The sequence below is a fragment of the Solea senegalensis genome, linkage group LG15, assembly GCF_019176455.1.
Source record: "Solea senegalensis isolate Sse05_10M linkage group LG15, IFAPA_SoseM_1, whole genome shotgun sequence".
In the NCBI taxonomy this organism is placed as follows: Eukaryota; Metazoa; Chordata; class Actinopteri; order Pleuronectiformes; family Soleidae; genus Solea; species Solea senegalensis.
The window spans coordinates 19,410,375-19,427,010 of record NC_058035.1 but is presented as its reverse complement, the minus strand read 5'-3'; the positions used below and the strand labels follow the sequence as shown (position 1 = coordinate 19,427,010).

Here is a 16,636-nt window from a genome sequence, read left to right as displayed (position 1 = left end):
GTTTATGTAGGCTAAAGGTCCACTTTCATTGCTGTAGAATTTATTTACTCAGTTCAGACTGTCACCGTTAAAGCACCAACACCAAGTACAAGTTTAACACTGGAATTGGAAAAACACCAAACCCAATACTTGACGAACTCAGTAACTCAGTGGTCATCTTTCAACTGGAAGGTTATGGGTTTAATTCCCAGCTGTGCTAGTCTAAATGCCGATTACGCTTTTGCTGTATAAATGTTTGCGTGAAGGTTGTAAAGCAGCTTTGAGTGGTCATCAAGACTAGAAAATAAAAACAGACCATTTACCAACATTGTCCTTTTATGTCATTAAAATGTCCATATGATATTTAACTTTATAAGAAGCTGAAACTAGTTGAAACTTGAAATAAAAAAAAGGTGACTACTTGATGGATTTGTTTGTTCTGTCAGCTCATTTTTGTGTGTTTGTGTTTCAGGAGCGCGAACGTCTGGAGCAGGAGAGGAGACGACAGCAGGAACTAGAAAAGCAGCTGGAGAAACAGAGAGAGCTGGAGAGGCACAGAGAGGAGGAGCGACGCAAAGAGATAGAGAGAAGAGAGGTGAGAAGAAGAAAAGACGATTACCTCGTATCTAGATTTCAACCGAAGAGTTCTAATTGCGGTGATGATGTGTAATTACATCTGATGCAGACAACTTAAAAGCCTTTCACTGCTCAACAACACCCACTGCACATGTCAGCTCTTGTATTTAAAGCTTCAATGACACTCCTGCAGCAGATCGCATTTTATGGAAAATGACACATGTAATATAAGTATGATGCAGTTTTAAGTCAATGTGTGGTGAAAATAAACAGAATTTTCGTTGTGTGTTTTATCTGTCTAGGCTGCTAAGCGTGAATTAGAGCGCCAGCGTCAGCTGGAATGGGAGCGCCAACGTCGGCAGGAGCTTCTGACTCAAAGGAACCGAGAGCAGGAGAGTATAGTGCTGCTGAAAGCCAGGAAGAAGACCCTGGAGTTTGAACTGGAGGCTCTGGTAAGCAAACACAGGCTAACACCATATGATTTTGAGCCTGAATTTCACCTGCAATTTTTGCAATTCACTTATCAAAGCTCCAGTTGGTGATCCATTAGCAGTTGCTTTAGGGTCTCTGATCAATTTCTGGCCTGTTGGAATTATAGTCCTAGACAGAGTTGGGTAGTAACGCGCTACATTTACTCCGTTACATATACTTGAGTAACTTTTTGGATGAATTCTAATTTTAGGAGTAGTTTTACTGCAACATACTTTTACTTGAGTATATATTTGAAGAAAGAACGGTACTTTTACACCGTTCCATTTTGGCAAGTGACGGGCATTACTTCTACTTTTTTTATTTCATGCGCAATCTTGCCAATCAAATGCAGCCAGTTGAGTCACATGACACGTGTTGTCATTTGACTCCGTGCCGCGGCACCAGCTGTTATCCGCAGATTTCGGCTCCAAGTGGACTTAAAACACACCAGCGACTCGTTGTTTACTGTGTCCGACACCGAGGCTGGTCTCCTGTCTCCGGGGTTTGGTCAGTTGTCTCAGTTGTTTCAGCTGTCAGCTGAGCGGCCAACCAATACTTTTACCATGCCGATGTATCTGAATTGGATACTGTGCTTTTAGTTAAACGGCGATGTATTTCATTTCCCAAATCATTAATACATTATTGTTTTAGTTCAAAGATTATTTATTTTATTATAAAGAGGTATTTATTGTTTAATTTTTTTGGCTACTCTACCCACCTCTAGTCCTAGATGTCGAAAACTCAAGCCAGTCATAGACCAGGACGAGGTTAATATTTTGGGCAGAACTCCATACAGGAATAAAACACTGGTCCACCACTGAGAAGGGTAGGGAGCAATGCGACATGACATAATGAGGGAGAGATTATAAACAGTTATTCAAAAGAAAAGCCCTGCAGTTCATCAAAAGACAAGAAACGACACAAAATGATCTGTCACTTGTCGCCTCTGGCATTTGTGACTAAACACGGCTCAGAAACAAACTAGCCAGGGCAAGTGTGAACTGTACAGCAGTCCTAAGACTTGGAAGGTCATGAACTTGGCTTAAGGAAATTGTGTAAACAGAGGCACACGCTCAGTTACCAACTTAAACAAGTCACTTTCCTTCAGAGAGTTAGTGAGGGGACATGCATGTGTGTGTGTGGCATGAAAGTAGAAGCAAAAAAGAAAAACTAATTATTTCTGGCACCGGTTACTTAATACATACTGTACCTATTTTCATACTTATACTCATTATTTCCTTCTTGTTCTCTAGAACGATAAGAAGACCCAGCTGGAGGGCAAACTGAAGGATGTTCGCTTTCGTCTGTCAGCTCAGAGGAGAGAGGTGGAGCAGACCAATCAGACCAGAGAAACACGCATTGCTGAAATCACACTATTACAACAGCAGCTGCAGGTACACAAACCCAAACAGACAGGTGTCACATTGTACTGATTTTATGCAGAACATTTAAAAATATTAAAATGAGATCTGAACATGAGCAAGTTTTTTTCATCGTTTGTCTTGATATTGCTGTTCAGGACTCTCAGCAGTGGCTGGGGAGGCTCATTCCTGACAAACAGAGTCTCAATGACCAATTGAAACAGGTTCAACAGAACAGTCTGCACCGTGAGTACCGCATACACTCACATTTACTTTACATTACATGCTATGCTTATGTATGAGTTTGAATAATTACCCTGAGCTGATGATATACTCTGTGTGTTGTGTGTTTAGGTGACAGTCTATCATCCCTGCAGAAGGCTGTGGAGCAGAAGGAGAGCAGCAGACAGCTGCTCAGAGAGCAGCTGGACGCCGTGGAGAGAGAGACAAGGGCCAAACTGCTGGAAATAGATGCGTTCAACACCCAGCTAAAGGTAAAGGGCTCCTAAACCTGAACTTAAATACAGGAAAAATATAGGAGACCATAGCTACAAGAGCTTAGCAGGTTCCAAGGGTGTATAGTGGAATGTGGGAAAAGCCATTTCTTAATTTGCCCCCTGTTAATGGAATCTGGAAGAGAGCTTTAAAGCTAGAACATATAATCCTCTTGGAAAATTTAGAATCTAGGGTAAAAATAGCCTTTTTCTTGTTTTAATTGGTTTTAGTTTATCTTTCATTCTAAATTATAAATGTGTGGCAAATCATGTGCTTTCCTGTGTAGGTCTCCTTAGCTCTAACAGAAGGGACTTCCTGGCAAGTTAAAGGTTAAAAAAAATAACTCTCATAAAAGACATTAGATTACTTTGATTCTTCAGTTATTGTAGATGTAAGAGATACAGGCAAGATCACTTTATTTGTACTACGTAATACAGCATTCATATCAGTTTATATTTGTTGTTTTTGTTAACAAAGACATTCATACTGAGTTCACAAAAGTTGAAAGCTAGTTAAGTGTTCATTGTAAATTTCTTTAAATAATTATCTGCGTCCCTAAGACAATAAAGTGTCTAAGGGAACTGATATTTGTTGGATTAGCCTTAAATTTGCATACAAGTTTTAATCTAGTAGTGCGAGTAATGCAAGTAAATTAACAAGACTTTCAAAAACAAATCCTTAAAATATCGCAGTTCTGTGATGCATTGCAATAGAGCTTTAATAACTAATACATCTGGATAATTAAACAGCTCTTTCTCTCTCGCTAACCTAGTAACTGCTTTGCTAAATTAACGCTCTAAACACAGGAATGATGTTATGACTGTATGAATCATATAGTCACAAACCTTTAATATTTACTTCCATGTAACTACATTGTCTTTGTTTGACTTAATGTTCATGGGTTTTTATGCACATTAATGCTGGACTTGAATGCAGAGTGGTTTCAGTGGTTCAGTCAGCTGCTTCATTTAACTTTCACATAAACTTAATAGTGGAGAGGAAGAGGGGTTGTAATTGTTGCTCATTAGCCTTGTTATGTTGTGCAGGTTAGTTCATGTGATTTTACCCAGAAAAAGGGGTTAAATCAAAGATAGTAGACTTAGCCCTTAGTAAAGTAGTCTCAGTGGGGGTGTGTCTTGCAGAACATAGGCACAGGCCACTGAGATGAGAGCTATCTTTGACTATAATGCCCTCCGACTACCTTTCTCCTCCACTCTCCCCAAACTCTTATTTTCTCTCACTGCTGCTCCCTCCTTTGTCCTGTATACTGGTACACTGGTACTCTCCACACTCCTCCTGCTATGATTTTGCTTCCACTCTCTGTACGTCTCCATGTTTAATTTCTGATTTTTCGATCTGTATTTCTTAATGATTCATTTATTTTCTCCCTATCAAATTCTTTGTTTGTTCCACATAATAAACCCTTCCTTCTATTTTTTTCTGAACCTTGATCTCCTACATTGGCCTTTTGCTTCCTTGCCCATGCCAGTCTCTGTGTGAGTTCTATGCCAACCACTGTGCCAGGATAGAAGCCCTGCGACACCAGCTTCAGGAGGAACAGAGAGGGAGACAGGTAGAGCACATTGCCACTGCTGGACTGGAGTGGTACAGAGCATAATATCAAATGAAATGATGATTACCATTGTGCCATTCATTGATATATTGGAGCAAAAAGCAACTTTTATATCTGGGCAGGACCTGCTTAACCTGATATTAGATTATCAGAGATGGTAAAACACAGGTTGTTTTACACTGTCATGTCAAACTACTAACCTGCAAGCGACAAGTGCCTCAAACACTTTAGGCTTTGCCACCTTAAACACAGACAATTGAGACTTTTAAAATCCCTGGTTTGTGCAGGCATTTTTGTTTGACACCATTTGAAGCCTGACTGCAACCATTGAGTTGTGAGTGGTGTGACTGCTGACTACTGTGACACTACTGATTCTGGTCCACTGTTCTTTTCTGGTCTCTCAGGCCAGTGATTAACACCTGTTTAAGAGGCACATAGTACTGAATACACACTCAACCAGACTGAATACTGACAGAATAATTGCATTTTAGGCAAACTGGGCATTCTTTATCAACATTCAAAGTTGCAATTAAAAGGAATGGAAATGATAAGTTGTACCTCTAGAGATATTTATAGACCGCATTTATGTTGTACACAAAAAGATAAACACATTTATCTCACTCGTATCTGCTATCCAGTGTAAATAGTTCATTTAAAACGGTCTCAGTCAGTATGTTTACATGCACAGTTTAATCAAGCTAAGGCCATAGTCTGACTAAGACAGGCGATTGGACAAGTTGCTGAGCCCAAGTATACATGCGGAGGAGAAAATTCATTTATTGGTGACTCTTTAGGTGGCGCTGTATCTCTGTATAAACTAGTTTCCCGTTTACCTTTACGTCACAGAAAAACAAACAGCAAACAGCGAGATGGACGGTGAGATGGATCGTGTTGTGGTTCTGTATGTTTCGTATCTGCTCTACATGTTAATTGTGATACAAATTAGATCAAGCATGGCTCTTGTGGTTGCTGTGTTGTTTAAAGAAAGCTGTCACCACCACCGTATGCTTTCCGTACTGCAGTTTATACATCGTCTTCTTCTACCTCCGGGGTTTAAAGACGGGGGAGGAAATGTTAGTGCATGCGCAGCTCGCCATGTCAGACTCCAGTCTGACTAAGCATTGCAGGAGTAATCAGACTATGAATCCCATTATCCCGGTATGTTAGTCTGATTAACCCTTAAAGTACACTGATCGCAGAACGGCTGTGCTGTAGATTGGATCCGCACCGCTCCGCCAATTTACACTTCCTGCGTCTCACAGCTGGAGTCGTGAGACTGGGTTTTCTTGTGGTACGTTTGCAACCGGCATACTTTGACACATTGACTAGAATGGATTTGTATCAGCTCCGACACAGGATCGGAGACATAGTGCAACTGTTCTGCAACCAGCGTAATTTGGGGGAAATGAAGACTGGCTCGATTTTAATCAGACTAACTTGTTTAGCTGACATTAAGAAAACCCAATTATTGTCTCAGTCCGACTGAAATTGGACTTTTATCATGCATGTAAACACACTGAGTGACATCCTTCAGTTAAAATCCATGTTAAATCATTGATTAAGCACGCGTTTGCTCAGTGACATAGGTCTCTGGAATCAGGTGCCATAACTCCTCAAAGAGGTGGTCGTCTCTGCTCATGAGGCTCGGGTGTTTGTGGGTGCTCCACTGCCCCCACTTCACAAAAAAGGTGAGGTGATGTAGCCAGGAGAAAGAGGAATACTAATGGTAGCAACAGACAGGAAGTTAGCCAAAAGATGAAATTGCTGATGGCAACTTTAAAGTTACCATCATCAGCAACACTTGCAACAGTACATTATTCATCAACGTGAGTCACAAGGGCCTCTCCTTCTTTTGTTCCCTCTTTTGTTCAATATTATCACTTGCATCAGGGATTAAACTGTCTGTCAGCTTCCCTGTGAAAATAAAGTAAGAACGCAAATATTAAATTTATAGGTGTTAAATACAAATTAGAATGCACAGAGGCAAGTGAACTCACCCAGCAAAATGTAACTGACCGTAACCGTGTCTGTGAGAGTGTGTGTGTGTGTGTGTGTAGAATGATTGTGTGTCTGTACTGTATGTATGTACATATATGTGTGTGTGTTCCAGTGCAAGGAGCAGGGACAGCTACAGGAGTGTGTGTCAGCCATCAGGGTGTGTCTGGCTCGGCTAGACTACGTTATAAAGGTCCACACAACAAACCAGCCAACCCTGCCCTGTTACTCTCTCTAATCTGTTACTTTCCTGTCCTCTTCACATGTTGTATCTCACTTTTCTGGTCTTTGATCAGTGACTCTTCATCTTTTCTTTCTTTTCTCAAATCATATCTTCTTTGCTTTTCTTTACTCACTTTTGACCACATATTTCACCTCCTCTGTCTTTTCTCTTCCTACTTCCATCTGTTTCTCTGTCAGGCTGGTGTTAGCTCACTAATTAGCCAGCTGGCTAATACTGCTTTCGTGTTTAGTGCTGTATGCAGATATGATGCTGAGCTAGCAGTGATGATGTAGATGGGGTGTCTATATTCTATTAGAGAATGTTTCAGCCAGACAAGTTGAAACTAGTAAAACTTTATGAGGCTAATTTGCTGATGCACTAAATTTGAGTGAGTTTGTCCACGTGTGCATGTTTTTTTTTTGGCGTATTGTCTTGTCATCACTTCCTGTTTCAGGTGACTTTGGCTGTGTCTCAATTCAAGGGCCTTCTCCTTTTGGAAGACGCATTCTGTGTGTCCTCTGTGGACTGTTGGCCTGCGTTGGCCATGTATGTTGCAGTGAATAAAGTGAAATAAAACAGTCTAGCCTAGTGGAAATTTCCTTTGCATTACTTCCGCTGCTTAGCAACAGAGGTACAGCTAGAAGCGGAACAAATCGCTGAAGACAACGGTTTTAAAGCCCATTAAGATTAACATGCATTCTGTTTAGTTGAGTTGGTAGTGGACATTTTGTTGTTTTTGGCCTACACCTACATCTCTACACCATAAATGTTTGGTTTACTTAAATCACAAACTCCACATTGAAACAATTTGTCTTTGTCAATGTCTTTTCTTGTTGAAAATGAAAGCTATCGTGAAAAGCAGCTATGTGTAAATTCATATCTGAAGAGCAATAGGTTGACATTTTATCCTCTTTGGGTAGAAATAAACAGCAAATAAAAGAGCTAAAATTCCTTGAGTAGAAATGTAAAATAAACCGCCATTGTCTTGATGGAGCTTGTCTTGCTTTTGCACCAGTATCATAATGTTTTTATGTCACATGATGATGCGCTGATGTTATGCACCTACACAGTGGTACATTAGAAGTAAGATGGTGGCACGTGCAGTTGTGAGGCTCGGAGCACAGCAGCGCTTTTGTTTATTTTATTGTGTGCTATGTGTGTTTTTACATTGTATATTTATGTGTATTTCTTGTTGCTAGTGTCTGGGAGCCACCAAACAAATGTTGTTGTATTCTTATACAATGGAAATAGAAGTCTCTTATCTTAATTCCTGCTGTGCAGACATGGAGAGTAACAGCGTCACCCTGACGAGAACTCTAGCATGTTAGAATTTAGTCTGACATCTCCTTTGATGTGCTCCTGGACATTGACCAATAGGATGAGAGAGTGATCTGACACGGCATAACATAAACATAAACATTAGAGAGAGGGATGCTGCTGTTAGTTGGAATAGTGAGGCCGAAGAACATTCCGGTGAGTTTTGGCTGACAGCACCACTGACTCTTTGAGGTCTCCTCAAGGGACTACCTATTAAAAAACAAAAATGTTGTGAGAAATAGCAGAAGCACTACCCACAACGCTTTGGTAGCCATGACTGATAACTCCTTGCTCCTGCTCGATGATGACCTATGAACTTGCACAGTGCCGTGAACGATGATTGGTCAGGGTCATACTTTTAGTGTTGCCAGTCCCCTGAATCGAGACACAGCAAGAATCCGTGCCACAGTGATTAATAATCTGACATGGTGACCATCCTGAAAGACAACAATGTCATGAAATCTGATCCCGACCTGAGTCACTGCATCTCTTGTCTCTGGCACACAGTGAATCCTAGGTTACATAGAGGTCTAAAGGATATGTGTTAGATTCATTGTTGCTTGGCGGTGACAGTCTTTTCTTCCGTATTTTGTGGCGTCTGCAAAGCGGGACAGCCCGAGTCGTGGCTCCAAATGCACCTTGAGGAAACGGCCCCTGCAATGAGACACAGCTTTGGAATTCCCTGTTCGACTTTAATCGTCCGTCAACCTCTTCTATTGATTGATTTTGCTTGTTTCTATAGGCGTCTTGATGTTGGTTGTTTGGCTGAAACACGACAGCTGCCTTGTGTTGTTATAGTAACAGAGTGGTGTCCTAACGGCACAGCTGGTTGTCATGACTACACACACAGAGCTGCTTCCCCTCTCCCTCCTCCCTACCCCCACACTTTTGTTTTTGTTTACCTCTAACCCCTCTTGTTTACCTCTAACACCCAAACACACAGTACCTCGTGCAAGCTTCGCCCCACCTCTGTGAGCAGAGCTTTCTGTTTGGTTTCAGGTCTTTGCCAAGTTTAGTCTCAAAGCCACTTCCAGTGACGTCCCCTCCTACTGAACGATTTATATATCATTTACTTATTAACATTCACCCTTTTTTTTCTGCTAAACATGCTGGTATAAATCATAAGTCATATCTTGGTGCATAATGTACATTTAAGGAAATCTTGTGTTGCAGATAATAGACTAATTAAAACTGGATGCACTAGTTTTGAAGGTGTTGTTGACCGGAGTGGTCCTCTAAAAACAAAAGCCAGTGCTCTGCTTGTGGCTTGACGTCTTTGTCGTGTACCCAGCAAGTGTAGTAGCAGAGTCACACTGAGAGTAATCTACAGTCATAAATCATATCCCTGCTCAGACAGAGAAACCAGATCATCACTGAAATTAAGAGAGAGAGAGAAAAGAGGTTGGAATAAAGACCATTTTACTAGAATTCCTTGTTTCTCACTGCTTTCCGATTAATCATAATGTGCACCAAAACAACAGCAGCATCACTCTGTGATCTGTCACAGGATTTCCTGGTCTGAATATAAATATCGTAAGTGCCTTAAACTTGCACAATACTGTTTGTGGAGGTGCTCAAACAGCAAAACAGCATTGTGTGAACAAAACAATGACATGAATTGACTAGCTTGCTGTTAAGTCAATACAAATTTGCCTCCTCAGGCCTAATTTGTTGTGCACAGAACCCCATCTTGGTAAACTTAGTGAGAATTCCCATTGTGAGATGAAGCGTCAGGAAGAGAAAGAACTGAGGACCTGGATGTTGTGAATAGAGCTCTGGACATTGAGGTCACACGACCAAGATACCACCTCCGATATAACCCCTGGCAGGAAACCATGTGGTTCATCCCATAGACGTTTACAGACAGCACACAGGCTTTTTTACCGGACCCCCAGGATGCCAAAACAGTCAAAACCAGGCTGGGGATCCGGTAAAAAATACTCTGCCGTACTAGATCGATCCATCTTCACTTTTATGATGAAAACAGCTGTCAAAAAGACAAATTGATGTATTTGCTGTCTACTGTATACGTCTAAGGGTTACCTACCAGGGGTGAGTGTCAGTCACGTGATATCCAGAGCTCTATTGGCTTCAGCCGCTGTATTCTGGCTAACATGTCTCCTCATATCCTTCATCTTCATCATCTCTTTCGCACATTCTAGCACCTCCCAATGAGGATTTGAGAGAGAGAAGTGAAAGGAAATGTGTTTTTTTTCCTTTTAAATTCTGTGGAAATGTCAGACCAGTTGATTTAACAGCTGATACAGCTGTGCCACACTTACACACATACAAAAATGATGTTGCACAGGGGTGATGTTCTGCAACTGAGGATATCCCATCGCTCAGCTTTGTCATCTCCATCTTTGCATCCTCAACAATTCCAGGGAGGATTTGACAGCGATGCAAGAAAGAGTCTGTTGCACAGCATCATCCTGCAGAAACGTCAGTATTTTATCACGTTCTGCATTAGCTGGTCTAAAAGTCTGGCACAGAAACAACATTTTAACATAACTTTCATAGATGGTGTAGTATTGTTAGTGATTTTAACTCCTCCTTTAAAATCCTTTAATAGGTGAGGTATTTATACTTGATAAACTTTACTTCTATGCAGGATACACTGGTGTATCTGTTTCCTCATAGCTCCTCCCTGATCCTCATCTCTTTTTACCTGCTTTACTGGCAGAGTGGAAATGTTTCTGGTTCACTGGAGGAGAGAAGTTGGGAGGAAAGTGACCTGAAAGTCCCCCTACTCTTAAGAAGGTACACCTTTTGCTCCTCCCCCATCCCCAACCTCATCCAACGGTCTGGTATAAAAATAATTCAAGGCGGTGCTGGCCCTAACTGCAAATTTTGATGATTGAAAATGGCAGTTGACAATGCGATGGGTGACATCACAGTGGGTTGCCCTCGATCTCTTCCACTGTTCAGTCCAGGTAGATTTATACAGCGTCCTCTGCTGTTCATCTGTTTTGACTTCAAAAGCTTTGAGCTGCTTACCAACAGGGCTGTCACCTCAGTGAAGGGGCGGAGCTTGCCTTGATCAGCTGACTAATACACACTTGCTACCGCTGTTGCTGTTGTTCTTGTGTGGTGTCGACGGAAACCCATAGCAACCAGCCCCATTGATCCCCCACTTCCTCCTCCTCACCGCTGTCCCTTCCTGTATCCCATGATACTTTGCAGGAGCTACGGGAGATCCACAGCCGGCAGCAGAGACAGAAACAAAAGGAGATGGAGGGAGACACACACACACTGACACACACACTATCTCAGATACACACTCCGATTGAGAGGAAGTCAGCTGAGCTGCAGGAGAGCAGGTGAGATTGAACCACACCCGAGGATTTCATTGGTCTTCTGAATTAACACGTTAGAATGTAAGGTATTGCTTTTCAGTATTAACCGGAATGTTTCTCTGTCATCCCACAGGTTATCATCCGACGAAGGTGTTTCCTGGAGGGACGAAGCGGTGAACTCTGCCCCTAAAGCTCCCAGTCCAACCTCCATCTCTGCACCTGACGCCTGGCTGAACAGAGTGACTCAGGAAGAGGAGGAGAGGAAGAGGAGAGGGACAGAGGAAGAGGAAGAGGGACGGAAGCGCTCGGGGTCAACAGAGGAGACGGAGGATGAGGGAAGAGGCAAGAAGGACATGCAAGATAAATTAAACAAGCTTTTCAGCCAGCCAACTGACCCCTGGGCTTCAACAGGTGTGTGTATGTGTGTGTGCAGGAACAAGAGTTGTGATAAACTGCATTTGATGCCATCACTAATGTTTATGCAGTAGAAAATTGCAGTAGCCAATTGTGATAGTGGATTTTGAAAAGTCTGAATACAGTTTGCTCTAAAAGTAAAACCCCGCCTCACAGTGTGTTCAAACTGAACGTGAATTGAGTGCAACTGTGTTGTACAGTCACTGGACAGTTGGATTTACTTGCAAGAGTACCATGAGTAAACATAACCCATAACTTTTTCTCTGGGGGAAACAACAGTGCAATCAACAGCTCAAAACAAGTGATAACCATGTTTTCAGAAGTTACCCTTCCTCGCTCACTTTCTTCCCGACCCTCTTCCAACACATTGGAAGAATCTCAACACTGATTGGCTTTTGCGCTATGAAAATGTTTCAAAAATGTAGGTGATGCATGGAACTCTGTAGAAGCTCAGCTCTTATGTCTGTGTCTGCCCATGAATCTACAGTGGAGAAGACTCCAGGACCCAGTCTCTTTGAACAGAAGACAGGAGCCTGCAGCTTTGACCACCAGCAACAGCAGCAGCAGCAGCAGCAGCAGCAGCAGCAACAACAGCAGCAGCAGCAGCAGCCGCCAGTGAAAGTGGTGTACTACAGAGCTCTGTATCCATTTGAAGCTCGCAGCCATGATGAGATCAGTATCACTCCTGGAGATATAATCATGGTAAGTATAGTGTATTTACAAGTGTTCATAACTGTGTACATGGAAACAATATGATGATGGTTTACTGTGCAGTTGGCACTATGACAAGTCATTTTCTCCCCTGAATAAGTTCACCTTTGATCACTGAATACAAACAGTGACATGTTTATACTTGTGTGTTTCACTCTTAGACTCTTGTTTGTTTGGTGTGGAAGGTCTGTGTGAATGTATGTGTGAGACTCTGTCTGTATTAACTGTTTCCTCTCTCCTCTGCTGTGCTACTGAAGGTGAAGGGGGAATGGGTAAGTTCTTGCCCCCCCTCCGCCCAGTGTTGTGCCTCCACCAGTCATAAGAAAACACTCATTTGAACTTTTGCTGCCAAACTCATGTCATCTTCATGTTCATTCATCTTGCAGTCGATGAATGTGTGTGGCTTTTCTATTATACAATCAAGTCATTCTGGTCAATTCTGTAAATGTACTTGTTTTGTTTTCATGGTTAGTGTTGCTGAACTGTGAGCTAAAGAAAACCTTCACAGTCTCACCTCTGATCTAATAAAGATATCATTGTTTCCATAGATACGCTTCCACACAGACCTTGCCCTGCTGGCCGATTTTTTTCATTTTTAAAAACACATTACATTACTCCTACCCACAGATCAGTCACTCCCTACACTGGGCTGCTTTACATTAAAAACCTGCCAAACTTGGCTGGAAGCGGACATGCTACTGTGTTGCAACCTCAGTTTCAACATTGAGAGAACTGAGCTGAGGTTCATCCAGATTTGTTTCGAATGAATCCATCACTAATGGCAGTGTTTGCTACAAGGCTGTCATGTACATGTCTTTTTTTTTTCGGTTCTACTACTTCATGGAATTTAACTCTCAATTTGTTGTTGTCAAAGCTGCTTTCAGACATGCGTTATCATTTGTTTGGAGGGTCTGTATGTGTGATCGTAAATGTTTGCTCCAGACATTCTCTGTAAATCTTCCTGTCACCTCCCAAGTGAAATATGCTGATAATGGCCAAGGTCGTATCAGAACACAACAGGAGAACCTTTGACTAATCCAAAAGCAAAAGAGTGGGTGAGCTCTCTGCTTCCTGCATGATCAAGCCAGGTGCCACCCACTCGCCTGGATGCTCTCGAGATTCTTCTGCTGTTTTCATTAAAACTCACCTCAACGGCAAAATCTAGACAATGTCTGCACTCAGTTCTCTGGACATTATGCAAAGTTCATGTCTGAAAACGGCTTTACCGCGGATGTCGTTGTTTACACGAGTGAGCTTAATCTGAACTCGCATTCATCTCTTTTTTTTCCATGACCTATTGAACCTGCAGACTTCATGTGTATTATTCATAATCCCACCGCTCTGTGCGACAGGTGGATGAGTCACAGACGGGTGAACCGGGCTGGTTGGGAGGAGAGCTCAGAGGGAGGACAGGCTGGTTTCCAGCCAATTACGCAGAACGGATACCAGACAGTGAAGCGCCGATCAGCCTGCGAGCCACAGCCTCGACCACACCCACCACTGCCCAGCAGCCAATGACCACACCTCCTCCCGCACCTGGGCACGCCTCTTCTTCCGCATCCTCTGCTAACAGCAACTGGGCCGACTTCAACACCACGTGAGTCCAGCTGATGCTTTTTAGAGCTAAAAGTAATCAAACACCTGGCTTAAGTCTGGTTGAAAACAATGATGATTCAACAATGATCAAAAATGTGCTTCGCTTTACCTAGAATCATACCCAACTGTCAGTATAATGGATATATTCTGTATTAATATGAATATACATGTTGGTGTATGTCTGCAGTTGGCCCTCAAATACAGCCAGTCAGTCAGACAGTGAGGGATGGGACGCATGGCCGACCTCTTCAGCCAGCCAGAATCCATCGCTCAGTGTTCCCTCAGCGCAGCTACGGCAGCGTTCTGCCTTCACACCCGCGACCATGACAACAGGCTCCTCTCCCTCACCTGTGCTGGGACAGGTAAGGACAATATTTTGGCTTGTTTCTGGTGTCAAAGATGAGCTGCGACCTGTTTCTACATAAACATCTCAACTGGCTGTTATTGTGTTTGTCAGGGGGAGAAGGTGGAAGGTCTTCAGGCTCAGGCTTTGTATCCCTGGAGAGCGAAGAAGGACAACCACCTCAACTTCAACAAAAATGAGGTAGACGAGCATTCTTCCATCTTCAGATTTCAGTGGACAGTGGTGTGTTTTTGTTTTTATTACATATTAAATCTTCTTCATCTTATCGTAGATAATAACAGTGTTGGAGCAGCAGGACATGTGGTGGTTAGGTGAACTCCAGACCGGACAGAGAGGCTGGTTCCCCAAAAGTTACGTCAAGCTCATCTCTGCCACCATGACGCCCCCTGTTGCTGCCACAGTACGCAGCAAAAACACCAGGTAGGCTGGAACGCTCAGTCAACAATTAATTAATCATCATGTCAAATAAATTACAGTAATCTTCTCATGTCAGGGTCAGATTCATTCCTGGATTCCTTTTGCCAATTACAGAGCGACCAGGAAGTCTGAGTTTATATTTTTTTACATACTTTTTACAACTCCTCAGGATCGTACATCAACTTTAGTTCCTTCATGAATTTAAAAGTTACTGTTAGATTTCTAAAATGAAACCAACTGGAATTCCAGGATAATTTGTGTAAATTTGAGGTTTTCATTGCAAACTTGATTCTTGATAATCCAAAGCTTATTTGCATTTTAAATGCATTTGCCTTCTCTGTCTCGTAGTGAGTCTGGAGTATCGGAGAGTCCTCCCAACGGAAAACGACCCACTCCTTCTCCACCTAAACCTTCTGAGTCTGGAGAAGGTAAAATATACTCATGCATGCACAAAATGTGTGTGTTTGTGTTTACAACTGACATAGCTGACTCTGTTCCCTTGTCTTTGCACACGTGTGCAGAGTACGTGGCCATGTACACGTACGAGAGCAGTGAACAAGGGGACCTGAGTTTCCAGCAAGGAGATGTCGTCATGGTTACCAGGAAAGAAGGGGACTGGTGGACAGGCATGGTCGGGGGCAAGACTGGAGTCTTCCCGTCCAATTACGTTAAACCTCGAGACTCAGCATCAGAGGTAAGAGCTCATTGAGAAGAGGTTTGAGCTTTGACTACAGTTGTGTTGTTGAGTTCACAGAGGGAGAGAAACATTCACCTCATTGTTCATCTGAACTTTGCTTTTGTTTTAGGCTTTGGGACCAGCAGGGAAGACTGGCAGCTTGGGAAAGAAACCAGGTGACCTTTTTCTTACTTTATGATTATGTTTTAGTACCTGTACTTTTACCATGTCACTTAAATCTGTGATTTATTACATTTCATAAAAGCTTAAATCTACATTCAAACATTTCTTTTGTCATGTTTCAAGGTAAATGCTGTCAGAGATTGATTTACTTTCACTTCAAACTGCATCTACACATTAACCCTCACACACTCTCCAGGCTTCAGGTGCTATGAGAGCAGAACTCACCTCATCATCTTCCTCTGCCTGTCTTTTTCTCCCCCTCAGAGATTGCTCAGGTGATCGCCCCCTATAGTGCTACAGGAGCAGAGCAGCTGACGTTGGCTCCTGGACAGCTCATCCTCATCAGGAAAAAGAACCCGGGTGGCTGGTGGGAGGGTGAGCTCCAGGTATGCAACTACATGACAACTCCATATCACCATTCTCAATACTAATCATCAGTAAATATTAATTTTAAACATTAGCATGATGTATGTACTTTTATATTGCATGTTTATTATTTTCAATTCTAGTTCTATACTGTTAGTGGATTATGGGTTGCTGTGTTTGCAGTATAATAAGCAAGGTATCTGAGGATTACCAGATACTGTACTGCATGTGAATGCATGACGGTAAAACTGCTGCAGCTTCACATTGAAAGTATTAAAATATGGTAAAGGCAGCATATTTTTGCTATAATATTATCAGCCTTTCACTGTAATGTAAATCAAGAGATCAGAGAGAGAACTAGACTTCTGCACCTTGTCTAGACCCTGTTTCCAGCCCTGAGGAAGTTGGGCCCGTGAAGGTAGACTTTGACCAATCACAGGCAAGCTCAGAGAGACAAACGTATTGTCTGTTCTTACAAAGCAGGTGTATGTTTACATTCCTTCAGTGGAAATGTTGCTATTCCGTCTTTGGGAACCATTACTTATGCTGCAGAGCATCGTAATAAAAAAGGAAAGATTTTAAAATAGAAACAGATCATATACACACATGCTAACACAAGCATA

At 42.3% G+C, this 16,636-nt stretch overlaps 1 protein-coding gene across 10 annotated transcripts in view; it reads left to right on the top strand.

Moving 5' to 3' along the window:
- itsn1 (intersectin 1 (SH3 domain protein)) overlaps positions 1–16,636 on the top strand; it is a 52,555-nt gene that overhangs the window by 15,875 nt on the left and 20,044 nt on the right. For 5 of the 10 annotated variants that reach the window (XM_044045752.1, XM_044045751.1, XM_044045750.1 and 2 more), the window contains 18 exons: positions 452–574; positions 858–1,007; positions 2,280–2,420; positions 2,546–2,633; positions 2,742–2,881; positions 4,372–4,455; positions 11,174–11,310; positions 11,420–11,697; positions 12,188–12,402; positions 12,669–12,683; positions 13,764–14,008; positions 14,195–14,369; positions 14,465–14,551; positions 14,643–14,791; positions 15,137–15,216; positions 15,310–15,482; positions 15,595–15,640; positions 15,912–16,033. In XM_044045752.1, the coding sequence (XP_043901687.1) occupies positions 452–574; positions 858–1,007; positions 2,280–2,420; positions 2,546–2,633; positions 2,742–2,881; positions 4,372–4,455; positions 11,174–11,310; positions 11,420–11,697; positions 12,188–12,402; positions 12,669–12,683; positions 13,764–14,008; positions 14,195–14,369; positions 14,465–14,551; positions 14,643–14,791; positions 15,137–15,216; positions 15,310–15,482; positions 15,595–15,640; positions 15,912–16,033 (2,448 nt within the window). The remainder of the gene's footprint in view (positions 1–451; positions 575–857; positions 1,008–2,279; positions 2,421–2,545; positions 2,634–2,741; positions 2,882–4,371; positions 4,456–11,173; positions 11,311–11,419; positions 11,698–12,187; positions 12,403–12,668; positions 12,684–13,763; positions 14,009–14,194; positions 14,370–14,464; positions 14,552–14,642; positions 14,792–15,136; positions 15,217–15,309; positions 15,483–15,594; positions 15,641–15,911; positions 16,034–16,636) is intronic. The other 5 variants (XM_044045755.1, XM_044045754.1, XM_044045757.1 and 2 more) reach the window with 3 other exon arrangements.